This window comes from Elephas maximus, chromosome 4 (assembly GCF_024166365.1).
Source record: "Elephas maximus indicus isolate mEleMax1 chromosome 4, mEleMax1 primary haplotype, whole genome shotgun sequence".
Taxonomy (NCBI): Eukaryota; Metazoa; Chordata; class Mammalia; order Proboscidea; family Elephantidae; genus Elephas; species Elephas maximus.
The window spans coordinates 179314743-179329619 of record NC_064822.1 but is presented as its reverse complement, the minus strand read 5'-3'; the positions used below and the strand labels follow the sequence as shown (position 1 = coordinate 179329619).

At 39.9% G+C, this 14877-nt stretch overlaps 1 protein-coding gene across 16 annotated transcripts in view; it reads left to right on the top strand.

The window, feature by feature from the left end:
- Window positions 1–14877, top strand: part of RBFOX2 (RNA binding fox-1 homolog 2) — a 333110-nt gene that overhangs the window by 215049 nt on the left and 103184 nt on the right. The window contains exon 1 of one of the 16 annotated variants that reach the window (XM_049884319.1): window positions 2613–2733. The exons of the other annotated variants lie outside the window; for them this stretch is intronic. Coding sequence (XP_049740276.1) covers window positions 2707–2733 — 27 coding nt within the window. The 5' untranslated portion in view covers window positions 2613–2706. Of the gene's footprint in view, window positions 1–2612; window positions 2734–14877 lie in introns of those variants that run through there. 16 annotated transcript variants of the gene reach the window in all.

Genomic DNA, 14877 nt, shown 5'->3' with positions numbered 1-14877 from the left:
GACCACAGCCTTCAGTATGGATTGCACCTCAACATAAAGAAAAGAAAAATCCTCACAACTGGACCAATAAGCAACATCATGATAAATGGAGCAAAGATTGAAGTTGTCAAGGATTTCCTTTTACTTGGATCCACAGTTAACACCTGTGGAAGAAGCAGTCAAGAAATCAAATAACATTGCATTGGGGAAATCTACTGCAAAGGACATCTTGAAAGTGTTGAAGAGCAAAGATGTCACCTTGAAGACTAAGGTGCGCCTGACCCAAGCCATGGTATTTTCAATCGCATCATATGCCTGTGAAAGCTGGACAGTGAATAAGGAAGACTGAAGAAGAATTGATGCCTTTGAATTGTGTTGGCGAAGAATGTTGAGTATACGGTGGACTGCCAGAAGAATGAATAAATCTGTTTTGGAAGAAGTACAACCAGAATACTCCTTAGAGGCAGGGATGGCAAGACTGTGTCTTACATACTTTGGACATGTCAGAAGGGATCAGTCTCTGGAGAAGGACATCATGCTTGGCAAAGTACAGGGTCAGCGGAAAAGAGGAAGACCACCAAGGAGGTGGATTGACACAGTGGCTGCAACAATGGGCTGAAACATAACAATGACTGTAAAGATGGCACAGGACTGGGCAGTGTTTCATTCTGTTGTGCATAGGGTCACTATGAGTCAGAGCTGACTCGAGGGCACCTAACAACAACAAGAATGAGTACTCGAATCCAAGCTGGATACATATAGGGGTTTTTATCTCTTTGTCCGTTACTGTTTTTACAGTGCCTAGGACAGTACCTGGCGCGTGGTAGGTGCTCAAATATTTGTTGAGTGAATTAACGATTCAATTTTGAGAATTTAGTTTTGGGCTTTTAAATTAGGGAAATTTACAGGTATATAAATGGAGTTGACCATTATGTATTTGACAGTTGTATGTCTGTATGTAGAGTTCAGGAAAGCACGGTAGGAAACACACAACTGGAGTTAAAATGTGGAGTTGGCAGGGAATGGGTGCTAATTGAAGCAGTGAGAGTGGATTTGATCACCCAAAGAAAGTGTTGTAGACTGTTTTGAGAATGGGATGAATACTGTGAATCCTCCCTGCACAGAAATGCACATAAGAAAACAAATTTTCTCCCGGGTGCCTGTGTGAGGAACTATGCACCTTGGGTTAAGAATCTCAGGTATGAAGTAAAAATGCCTGAGGATGCCAGCTCAGGCAACATGAATATTTAGAGGCTGGGCAGAGAAAGAAGAGTAAGACCTGGGAGGGTGAGGCGAGGGAAAGAGGAAAATCAGGAAAGGCTGGTATCATCTGAAGAGTTCCTAAAGGAGGGAGTGCTAAACGTCACAGACAAGTCAAAGAAGGTGTGAAGTGTCCGTCAGATTTGGGGATAGGGAGGTCTTTGGTGACTTCAGTAAGATGCCAATTGAGTTACTTGGGGGAAAGGAAGCTGGGTCCTGGGGATCGCACGACACATTGGGGAAAGGGTGAAGGAATTTAGACAACTAGAAGAGTGCCCTTTCCTTTGTTCACTGAACAAATATTTACTGCGTATCTACCATGAACCAAAAAGGTCCCTGGGAGGTGCAAAGGCTTTGTGCTTGACTACTAACCAAAAGGTTGGCAGTTCCAGCCCACTCAAGGGTATCTCAGAAGAAAGCCCTGGCAATCTGCTTCTGTAAAGATAACAGCCAAGAAAACCCTACTTTTTTTTCAGTAAAGGCTGAAACACAGAAGGGTGGGGGAACACAAAGAGTAACTTCTCAGTTAACCAAAATTTTTAGTGAAACTCAAAGCCTCTTTTCTTAAACAATGATATATGTATACACCTTTTTCAAAATCTCCAGGTTTTTCAAAGTAGAAAAAAATAAGCTCTGAAATGACCCGCCTCCTCCCATTAAGTCATCTGTAGCCATTAGCCTGGTTTGGTCGTCCAGGACAAACAAGTTCTTGTGTATTCCCATTCTTTAAGAACCTTCCATTGAGTGGTCATCCAGCAGCTTTCGCTTCAAATCTTTCATTAAATTCACTAGATTTATAAACTGTGCATGAGTGAAAAAAAAATTTTAATTTTTGTATGATTTCTCATTCATTATTGGATATTCACAGCTGGAATCTATAAAATCTGTATTAACTATGGTAAGCCTCTCTGAATGTTTCCAGTGCTGTATAATGAATGCCACCATCACAGATATTCACTCTTTAAAATAAGCCTGCACATGGCGCCTGCCCCTCCCTCTCTTTCCCCTTCCTTCCCTCCATCCCCCTACACACAGACACACAGACACACACACACACGCACAGACACACACACGCGTGCGCACAGCCTGCACACCAAACTGCCATTCTCCCGCAGGCCTGTTTCTGGAGCTGGGAGATGTCAGCCTGCCGGGAGGGGTGGGGGGAGGAGGAAGAGGTGGGGCTCTGCTCTGATTAATTACCTTAGGCATTCAGGGGTGGGGCTTCCTTCAGCCATCTGCCTGAGATATGGGAGGGAGCTGGAGAACGAAGGAGGGGGAGAGACTGCCAGAGAGGAAGAGAAAAGAAAGGAAGAAACACTAGAAAGAAAAGGGAAGAAGAACGGGATACAGGGAGAGAAATTACGTCCCCTTACACAGTTAGACTGGGGGGGCGGGGGGTGGAAAGGCAAGCTCTGGAGGTGTGCCCCAGCGTGACTGATTCGAGGGGTTGTCTGTCCCGTTCGTTTTATGGAGAAAAAGAAAATGGTAACTCAGGTAAGATTTGTGCTTCCTTGGGGTGTGCGTGTGTGTGTGTGTGTGTGTGTGTGTGTGTGTTTTGTCTCTGGGATCTAATTAAAGGTTTGGGGGTACTGTATAGTAAGCAGAATATCAGTTATTATTTTCTTCTTAGAAAAGGCTGGCTTTGTTGTTACCCGCTGTAAAGTGCTGGTCTGTGTCTGTTTGGAGTCCGTGTGTGTGTTATGTATCCGTCTCCTTTTTCTCCCCTCCCTCCCTCAGCTTCATGGCAGATTCCTGTTTCCTGTACTGTGCAGCTGTAGCTCAGGAAAGACCCTGTGGGGATTTGTCTACCTCTTTGTCTTGGTTCTGAGAAGAGGGAGGGAGAGAAAGACTGCAGAGGTAGGAAGGGATTCTTGTAGACTGCCAAAGAGAGAGGAGAGGGATTGACTTCCTTTTAAGAATTGCAGAAGAATTTGTGTTATAGGAAAATCTGATTCCTCGTTCACTGGTTTCTCAGGGATTGCAGCTTTGCTGCCTTTGCTCCAAATGGCTTATGAAAAATGAAGGCTAGGAAAGAATGTTTCATTTCGATGGCTTTGTTCCTGGCGAAGAATGTTTTCAGTGGGAACGGCTGAGCATCCAGGTGTAGCAGAGGCAGATAGAGCCCTCCCTAGCTGTAGAAAGAGTCTGAATGTATAAATGACAATCACACAGGCATTAAAAGGCGTTTGAAGGAGAAGGAGTAGGAAATGGAAGAATTCTCTCAGTGCCTCTCTTTGGTTATGCTGGGCAATATCGAATCTACATTTTAGCAAGTCATTCCTGACAAATGGAAAGGTGAATACTCTTCTGTGGTTTCCCCAGGCAGTGCTGTTTTTCATGTTGGCACCCTTCTGTGTGGACCTTTTTTACCCTTTTTTATTTATAGGTTGAGAGGAAATGATAAGGCTGTGATTTATCAATGAGAATCATTGGCATTATAGAACTTTCATGCCCTTTAGTCCCTGGTCAGGATCGGTTTTACTCTAGGCTTTTATACTCAATAGGGAGATTTCATCACTGGACAGTGCTTTCCTTTTAAGGAGGTTGCCCTTTTTTGTATTCTGTCTTCTCTTTTCCTCTCCAAGTCACCACCGGAGGGCGAGAGAGTGGGCTAGCCATCAGTGTAGCCGCAACGTTTTAGGAGCTGGAACCCTGTTCCGTTAAATGTTATATAATGCCCCGCAGTGCCCTTTGGAAGGAGGGAAACCTTTAGGGATATTTTCCCAACATGACCCAGAAGAAAGGGAAGTTGCAGAGAATATATCATTCCAAAGTGATTTTTCACCAGATCTGAGTTTAGTGATTATCAAGAAACCCCTCCCTATTTTAGAGAGTGGAGAAAACCCTTGAAATATTTTCAACTTCTTATCCCCTCATCATCAGTTTAATTAACTCATTTGAAATACTGCTTTATTTTTTTAAAAAATTTCTATGAAAGAGAAAACCTGTCTCTGGATTCTCTTTGTTGCTTGGGAGATGACACTCGTTAACCTTGGAGCCCTCATTCAATTTTCATTAACTGGCAGTATTGGAGGGTAGAAGCTCTCCTTTCTCAGCAACTACTGAAGACTTTTCAGCTTCTTGACTTTTCATTATATATACTTTCAATTCAGCCAAAAGAGTTAAGAGAACTAAGAATTTCTGTAATCGGAGGTTTCCCGTGGCCTCTTGGAACATTTACCCTTAATTTCTAGAGTAGCTGGTAAGTCTGTGTAAGCATGCTAGAATGTACATTTTATGCACACCTCATATTGTGGTCTTAATAATCAGCATTTCAAGAAACTTATTTTTGGAATGAAGCAGAAGAGAAAAATGGAAACTAGGAAGAGGGATTTTTTTTTTTTGGTGGCTTGGGATTCTGATAGAGAAAAGCATCATGGATGATGCTGAATAATGAAGGAAAGAAGTGACTAGTTTTTTTCCCATCCTGAATTTATACAACTGGAAAGTACACAATGTCAAATTTGTGAATTTGCAGTGTCCACATTTATTTGTTTTGGTAGGGTCGCTATGAGTCGGAATCGACTCGACGGCACTGGGTTTGGTTTTTTGTTTTTTGTTTATACAGTATCTATGTCTGTGTGACATACACAATGGTTAGTAATCTAGAAAATAATGGAAATAGCCAGATAGGCCAAATCTTTAATCTGTTCTTCAAATTTTTTTTTTCTCTATTTTAGCCAGACACCCAATCCCAGTATTTGATAATGACTTGTCACATAACCTTTCTGATATAAAATGTCTACGCTGGTTAGGGCTAGGTTATCAAAGTTAAATGATTTATTATGATATTTAGTGTCTTGGCTGGTATGTTAAGGGAGGTATAAATGTATATATTTTCACCGTTATGCCATGTAGTTTCTTTGCATCTTTAGATCTTATCATTGCTACCACTCAGTGGAAGAAGGTACAGTGTGTGTGCTCTATTATTACACGTGCCTCTAGGTTTATAAGGCCTACTTTTTGTTTTAATTGGCAAACTGCTCTGTCATTTACAATGAGTAATCAGTGCTTTGCTTAAAAAAAAAAAAAGCAGATGGCAGTTTAATCACAAAATTCTAAGATAGTGGACATGCTTATATGACTTTTATAAAAATATGTATAGTTTTGGGTTTGCCTATTGTCCATGTATATGCTGTAGGTGTATGTCACTGAGATCCCTTCGTTTCTGAGAACGTGAGCCAAGTTATTGTATTGCCTCATGTCTGTAAAAATAACTGTGGAATAAAAAGAAGCAAAAGTGGAGAAATTATTCTCATAATTTATGTAGAATTAGAAAAACAAAATTGCAAATGACTTCAGCTCTAGTTAGTGGAAAAAAATGTACGCAGACTCAGACTCAATAATACTGTTTGCTGTCGAGAAGGAAAATATACAAGGCAGAAAGGAAAAGATTATACAGTATGGATGCGAACGAAAATCTGTGTACGATAGGGTAACTGCCTGTTTCTGTGGAACACAGAGCCCTCCCCTTCTTGGACAGCTCGGTGCTTTGCTGGCATTTTCTTCAAAATCTGTTTTCCATCAGGCCCAAGAAGAGGGGAAAAAAAAAAAAAAAGAAGAGGGAAGGTGTTAAGAAAAAGGGAGGTTGAAAAGGGGGTTGCTGTTCCTTTAAATAGTGCAGTGAGCCCATGTGGCAGCAGGCCGCTGTGGAGTGTATTCTTTTGTAATGAATCACCAGTTCCATTGTCTGCTATCTCCCCCCTTTGTAGCTTGAAGGCTGAAGTCTTTCACCTGAGCTGCTGCCAGTTTGCTATTCTGTTCCTGGGTGGTTAGGAAGAGAGAGGTGGGGAGGGTATTTTATGTTTTAATTAAAGACATAAGAGAGCAGGTAGGTTTTGCTTTGTTTCATTTTTTCCTTTATGTTTTTATCTGGTTTTGTTTTTATTTTGAAATGAATTGGCATAGAGGCTGTATCCTGTGATTTGGGTAAGCATACCCTATTTTCTGTGATTTCTGAAAGCCCTCGGTGACTCTTTAGTCTCCATTTTGTGGCATTGCTTTAAAGTGATTCCATTCGGTTGCTGCCAGTCATCCTCCCCTTCCACCCAAACCTCATCCCACCCCTCATCCACAGAGCTTCAGCCCACACTGTTTATTTTGGCACACTTTCCACTTTATATGGGCTGCACAGGACTCAGAGAAGTTGGGGGGTAGCTGGGAATTGTGGGTTGGAGACTAATTTATGTTCCTTTACGAAGAACCCAAAGCAGCTTCACTTTTTCCAGAGATTTGGTTTCTTTCTGAATTCTTCTACACTGCTCCATATCTTAAGTTATAACCATTTCCTTGCCAAGGCCAAGACTGGCTCTTGAAAAACATTGCTAGTCTAAAAATTATTTTGCTTTGCTGAAAAGATACCCCAAATTCCATAAGTGAAAATATGATTAAATCTGAGCAATTTGTACTCACTAAGTGGTTCTTCAATGGGTTTTTGGTTTTAAGTGGTTCTTCTTCCCAGTCACTTTCCAACCACACACCTTTTTTTGTCCCTTCCCTCTATTTCTTTCTTTTTCTCCTTAGTTTTGCATCTGAGACTAGGTAAGCTTAGTGTTAGATAATCTGCTACTCAAGTCCGTATTGCTACAGAGGACCCCTCCATGTTGCAAGGTAATTGACATTCCTCATCCCTGTTAATGATAGGGAAGTTGTTGTTAAGTGCTGTCGTCCAACACATAGTGACCCTATGTACAACAGAACGATACACTGCCTGGTCCTGCACCTCCTCACAATCGTTGCGATGTTTGAGCCCATTGTTGCAGCTGCTGTGTCAGTTAGCTGAAATTCCTAGTCTTGTTTCTCCAGTATTCTCTTCTTCCTTGAAAACTTCCAAAGTCACATCTACACAGGTTGCCATATGGGAACAATTTCATCTCTCTTTTGACTTAGGTTCATGGGCTATTCAAATTTACCCTCTCTTTATGTAATACTTTACCTTGGGTTGTTTCTTGGACATCTCTATTCAGTTTTCCCACAGATGGTTGCTGGGGACCAGTCATACCGATAACACGCTCCCTGGTGCTCCCTTATGCCTCCTTACGCCCATCCCAGTCTCCTCCTCCTGCGCCATTCCTCTCTGGAATATGAGACTAGTGGTATCCCATTCTACCCTGTTTCAAGCATTTCTGCCACAAAATTTCCTTCCAGCATCCAAAACAACTGTCAATTCTTTATTTTATTTATATATATATATATATATATAATATAAACCTGTTGCTGTCGATTCCGACTCATAGGAACCCTATTCCGACTCATAGTAACCCTGTAGGACAGAGTAGAACTGCCTCGTAGGGTTTCCGAGGAGCCCCTGGTGGATTCAAACCACCAACCTTCATGGTTAGCAGCCGTAGCTCTTAACCATTACACCACCAGGGTTTCCTCTCTCCCTCTGTGGTTTTATTTATTTAGTTGTTGTTGAGAATATACACAGCAGAACATACACCAATCCAACAATTTCTACATATGTACCATTTAGTGACATTGATTACATTCTTCAAGTTGTGTAACTATTCTCACCCTCCTTTTCTGAGTTATTCCTCCTCCATTAGTATAAATTCACTGACCTCTATGGTTCTTATTTAATCTTTCCAGTTACTGTTGTCAATTTGATCCCATGTAGATAGTTCTTAAAAGAGCACATGCTTAAGGCAGACATTTTTTACTAGTTAAACTATTGTTTGATTTTAAGAAGACTTTAGGGGCTATGGAAACCCTGGTGGCGTAGTAGTTAAGTGCTCCAGCTGCTAACCAAAGGGTCGGCAGTTTGAATCCGCCAGGCACTCCTTGGAAACTCAATGGGGCAATTCTACTCTGTCCTATAGGGTCGCTATGAGTCAGAATCAATTCGACGGCCCTGGGTTTGGGTTTTGGTTTTTTCTGGGGATATATTTGGTTTAAGGCTTAAAGATTATCTCAGGGCAATTGTTTCAGGGGTTCGGACAACCTTCATGACTCCTGGAAATCTGGAGTCCATGAGTCAACCTTAACTGGAACACTTCTTCACGACACTTCATCTCTGAACTTCAGCAAGCACAAATGGAATGTTCCCCTGCAGTAAATGCTTTGCTGTTTTTATTGTAGCAACTTAAGTGTTCTAAACAAACAAAAAAAAAGCCCAAAACCATTGCCGTGGAGTCGATTCTGACTCAGCGACCCTATAGGACACTATAGAACTGCCCAATAGGGTTTCCAAGGAATGCCTGGTAGATTCGATTCGAACTTTGCTAACCTTTTTGGTTAGCAGCCATAGCTCTTAACCACTATGCCACAGTCAAAAATGCTGTAGTCTGCCATCATGGTATTGTTTCCATTTTCTAGGCTTTTAAATGTTCCTCTATTACTCTATTAGGATATTTCAGGGAATGTTGGAGACGATTCATTAGAGGTCATTGCCAGAGTGAATGATTTAAACTGTAGATCTGATTTTGGCACTCCTGTGCATAAAGCCTTCTAGTTGTTTCCCTTCAAATTCAGAATAGTCCAGTGTCCCTGCTATAAGACCCTGAATGATCAGGAACCTGCGTGTCTCTCTGTCCTCATGTCCTGTTGCCCTTCTCTTCCTTATTTTGCTCCAGTGACACTAGCCTCTTTGCTGGTCCCTTAACACACCTTGCAGCTTCCTACTGAGGGGCTTTCCCTCTGCTTCTCTCTGTGTCTGAAATGATCTTCCCCCATATATCCATACCGCTTGCTCTACTCAAATGTTATCTCACAAGGAGAGTCCTTTCTTCACCATCTTTTCTAAACTAGCACTCCCTCATCACTCCCTGTCCCCTCAGTCTGCTTTTTCTTCACTTATCGCTGATTTTAGCATTTATCATTGCTCAATATTATGTTACACATTTAATTGTTTATCTGGTATTTGTCTCTTTTCCCTCCTCCCTCCCCCAAAGAATATACTATTGTCGATAGTCTATTGTATTCCCAGTGTCTAGAACAGGGCTTGGCACAGACTCATAATAATAGTAGCTGATTGATCTTTATATATGTTTATGACATTAATATCAGGCACTGTTCTAAGCTCTTTATCTACATTAACTCATATAATCCACTCAATAACTCTGTAATTATCCCAGTTTTAACAAAAGAGGAAACTGAGGCAAATAATGATTAGGTAGCTTCCCTGAGATCATACAGCTACTAAGAGAAGGTTTGGGGATTCATATTTGGGTAGATTGGCTTTGGAATCTAGGCTGTTAACCACTGTGTTCTCATACCTCTTGTAGGTAGTTGATACTCAATAAAGAGTTGTGAGTTGTCAATGAATTTACTTCAGATTCTCAGATTCCCTTTGGGGATTTTCAACTCTGACTTGTTTCAAGGCTTTGATGGAACACTTAAAATAATAGGGAATTACTGTTGAATAAAATAAGTTGATTATTATAGTACTACATAAAATATAAAGAATCATAAAGATGGCATAGGACCAAGCAACATTTTGCACAGTTACACATAAGGTGGTCAGAGCCAACTTGATAGCACCTAACAACAATAACAACATTATAAGAGTGCGTACTGTCCATTAGGCACTGTTGTAAGTGCTGTAACTAACTTCAGGGGGAAGAATGAGAACCACCATTAGCCCAAGCTGATTCCTATAAAGTGTAGGTCAGACATACCTCCAATTTTTTTTTTACCAATTCTCACACCAGCCATCCTCCCCATGGTACACTCTATTCGGCTTGATAATTCGTTGCAGCGACCACACAGAACTCACAGACCACTTCCATGATTATGTGGCTTATTAGGGAAGTAACAACTCGGGAACAGAATCATCTTGGAAATAACTGGTTACAACTCAGGAAGACAGGATACAGTTCTTCAGTCAGGACAGCTTCCAGTCAAGACGCCTCTCAGCTCCTTCTCAGCTGCACCAGTGGACAGGCCCTTCCCTTGAACCTTCTGCTGGGCACCGCCATCTCTGGGCAACTTCTCACCATCTTCAGTGTTAACAGCTCTCTCTTGCACTCTCTCCTGGGTCTAGGAGGTTCTCAGTGAGGGGAACCTGGGTCCAAAGGATGCACTCCACTCCTGGTTGTTTTTGATTGTAGTGAGGTTTTCCTCAACCTGTGTTGGATTAGCCCTTTTAGAAGCCCACTCCTCCCATCAAGACCACAAACTGACCAATCTGCTTCGTAGGCCACAAGAACCTTAACTTGCATAGTGAACTGTCCAATCCCTTCACGATATCATGGTCTGGCAAATTTTGGCAGAACTACAAACCCAGGGCCAGAAAGGCCATACATAAAGAGAAACCCATTGCCGTGCAAGTGTCTTACATATATTAAATCATTTACTCCTCCCAACAACCTTACGAAATAAGTACTGTTAATATCCGTATTGTAAAAATTAGGAAACAGGTACAGAGAGTTAAATACCTTGCCAGAAGTGGCAAAGCCAGGATCTAAACCCAAGGAGTTTGGCTCCAGAATTCCTGCTCTGAACCACCATTAATCATGACTGGTATATTGAAGTAACTTCTTTTTTTTTTTTTTGCATACCTACTTTGCACCAGTAAATTTTGTATACACATCAAATTTATATACATATATTACATTCATGTCATGTATCACTCATTAATCATCTGTTGAGATAGGTGGTGTTTTCACCATTTTTTACATGAGACTTTGAGATTTGAGAGGTCAGGCAACCTGGTGATACGTCTGGGTATGGACAGAGATGGATTTCAAACCTGAGATCTATTTAACTTCAAATTCTCATGCTCTTGCATTATGCTACCAGCCTCATGACATAAAGAGTTCCATTGTTGGCCTTTAAAAAGTAGACAAGTTTTCCTTATGATGAGCTAACATGTATTTTCATTATTGTCTTCTCACTCTTGCTAGTTCTACCACCTGGAGCTGAATAGAGTGGTTTTAATGTCTCTTTTAAAAAACAAACTAACAAATTTGAAGATACTGCTAAGTGTCCCCTTACATTTTCTGTTCTCTTTGCTCGTCATTCCTACTTCCTTGATTTATACCTCATAGCTATGGAAACATATGGTTTCCAGAGTTCTTACTGTCCTGGACTAAGTCATTAATTTGTATGGCTCATTTATTATTTATGTCTAATTACTAAGTACCAGTATCAATTATTAAGTTTCATATCTTTGTTATAAGCTTTATTTTACTATAGCACATTTGGCTTTACTCAGTTCATAGTTTATTAATCATGTAGTATTGTTACCAGTTTTACAACTTAAAAAATAAAGTTGTATTACCCTCAATTCTAAAGTTGTTGTTGTTGTTAGGTGCCATTGAGTAGGTTCCAACTCATAGTGGCCCCCTACACAACAGAGCCCTGTACACTGCCCAGTCCTGTGTCATCCTCACAATTGTTATGCTTGATCCCATTGTGGTATCCACTGTGTCAATCCATCTTATTGAGGGTCTTCATCTTTTTTGATGACCCTCTGCTCTACCAAGCATGATGTCCTTCCCCAAGGACTGGTCCCTCCTGATAACATGTTCAAAGTGTGTGAGACGGAGTCTTGCCATCCTCAACTTCTCATGAGCGTTCTGTCTGTACTTCCAAGATAGATTTGTTCATTCTTCTGGCAGTTCGTGGTATATTCAGTATTCTTTGCCATCACACAATTCAAAGGCAGTGATTCTTCTTCAGTCTTATTTTCATTGTACAGCTTTCATGTGCATATGAGGTGATTGAAAACACCATGGCTTGGATCAGGTACAAGATGTCCTTAAAGTGACATCTTGAGTAGAATAATATTTTTCTACTCCATTATAAAGCATGCTGTCAGCTGATTGGCAAGAACCTCCCTGTCTTCTAACCTTTGGATCTTGCCCTGATCCCTCAAAGGTTACTCTCAGGAATTTTCATTTTTTAATTTATTTATTAGAAATACTCTTAAGTTGCAAGTTGAATCGACAAATGACATTAAAAATCAGCAAAAGTAAATTTTATCATTCCCTTGAGATGTTGAAATCATATCAAAAAAGAGTGTTGAAAAGCCAAAATTGGGAATTATAGGGCTTTTTAGATTGGTAGCAACAGTAAACCATCATCTGATTTTCTACTGAAAATTAGAAATAAGACATAACAAAAAAAAATCAAATTATACCCGTGAAAAAGGCTCTGATTTAATAATACTCAATTATAAATCAAATATCATAGAGATATTCCTAGATTAGTTTATTTTGGCCTATTATTCTCTTAATCATGCCTCTTGAATTTTTTTCAAAGGGCTGTTAGTTTCAGAATATTAGAATGATAACATTTCTTATTTAACTAATAGCTCAGGAAATAATTATAGTTAGGCTGCTATTAACGCAAGGAAATACAGGCTCCCCCCCCCCCCCCCCATTGTAACTTGAAATCCTGTAGCTGGAGATATTAAATTCTTTCAGAATTACAGGATAAAGTTCTGTAACCAAGATTTGATATTTTATCTGTAAGGGTATATTTAAGCATAAAATGTTAATGGAAATCAGTCATTATTTTATGAAATTATAAATGAATAAATACTTCCATATCTACAAGTTACATAAGTATATAATTTTTATCTAATGTTAATTATGAGGTTCCTTGTAAGAAATTTTGAAGAGACAGACGGAGACTTAAAGAAGTGAGGTTTTGAAAGATTCCTACCTTAGAGCAGGTATCTGCAAACTTTTTCTCCAAAGGGCCAGGCAGTAAATGTTTCTGGCTTTACAGAGCCAGGCTGTCTCTGTCGTAATTACTCAACTCTGCAGTTGTAGCACAGATCGGCCATAGATAATATATGAACAAATGAGTATGGCTGTGTTTCAGGAAAATTTTATTTATGGACACGGAAGTTTGAATTTTATGTAGTGTTTGTGTGTCATTAAATACTATTATCCTTTTGATTTTTTTTTTTTAACCATTTAAAAATGTAAAATCTGTACTTAGCTTGTAGGCTGTAGGAAATAAGGTGGTGGATCAGCTTTGGCCCACCGGCCATAGTCTGCTGTCCTGACTTAGAATGGTACAGATTCTCCCTACGTTTTTAAGGTAGGTTTTCCGATATAGCTTCATGACAGGAAAGAGTTTCTAACAGTTTTTATGGGGCATCTTAGATCCCTGACTCATTCTCCATATCTTTCTTCCCCTTCCCCAGAAAATATGAGGACTCTCCTTACCTCCCTTTTCCCTCTGCCTTGCCCCCAGTTAAAAAACTACTAGCAATTCTCCAGATATGCCATATTGCTTTCTACCTTCTTACTTTTTCATCTGTTATTATCTTGGTCCAGAATACCTCTTCTCCCACATGATAAATTTCTTGTACTTAAAGATTCAGCGTAGACTTCCCCTCCTTCAGAAAGCTTGCCCTGTCTTGTAATGAGTTGTCCCTCCTTTGTGCTCCGTTCATAGCACTCTGTATGAACTGCACTCTCAGCCCATGTTATATGGTACTGTCACTGTGAGTACGTTTGTCTGTTTCTTCCATTAGACTGCAGTTTCTTTCAGGAAACTGTACCAGTGTTACATATCTGGCTCAATTTAATATCCAGTAACTATTTCTTGAATTAATTAATGAATTAATTTGTTAATTCATTGACAGGATTTTCTTTTGAAATGCAAACAGGACAGTTAAATTGGGTAATCATATCCTACTGCATATTGCTTAAATCAGTGAATACTTAAAATATAATGTAGTTTTGGAAATAGATGCTTTATTCAGCTGGATGAGATGGAGAATTTCGAATATACAGCTATGTTTGAGGTCACCCAGATCTCTTGTGGGTGTTCTCAAGGAAGGCTGCTAATACCCACAGGATAGCAGGGGGGTAGGTGGCATAGGAGCACTCACCTGCTAGGACTCAGGAAAGAGTAAAGTAAAACACAGCTCGGACAAGTAGGGAAAGGGAATGGCAAAGAGAAGTGCAAAGGTGACAATGAAATTTTAGGAGTTGGCAGTCCATAGTAAGTATACCAAAAATGGTGTATTGACTACAGCCGTCTCCCTTTCTCCCTTTCCTTCTACTCAAGATGGCCAGGAGTTACACTCTTTACATACTACTTTTGAAAAGCTGCCAACCCCAGACAGGTATCAAACCATAACCATTCCTTGTCATTTTCAAGGCTCACTGTCAATCAGCTTGTGCTTAAACATCTTTCATTTTTGTTTCAGTGTATTTTCTTTAGGTCCAGTACGTTTTATCTGGTTCAGCTCCAAGCATTCTAAAATATTTCATATGTTGTTACAGCTTTGTAAGTCTTGTTCGATAAGTTATATCTGGATTAAAGACAGAGCTCCTAAAAGAATCGATCCATTCTAATCAACTCCGTTACTAATTATTAGAGTAGATAAATATTTTTAAAAATCCAATGCCATCAAGTCGATTAGATAGACAGTATAATTTTGCTGTCTCTTAAATGAAGGATATATGTTTATGATGTGATCTTAGTGCACTCAGTTGGGCTGTTTGCTCAGTTTTGCTTGCAATTAGGCATTTTAAATAAGGTTTATAATAGATGGAGGAAGAGCAAATGTCAGTGGGAACTATTGATTTGGTCCTTGAACTCTCATTTCATTAAATACATTTTGTTTAGTCAGGGCTTAAGTATAAAGAATGTTTAGACTGAATCCTAAGGAAGAAATGCATAGTAAGATCAGCATACAATTAAATAACGTTTCAAAATTTACATTGTATT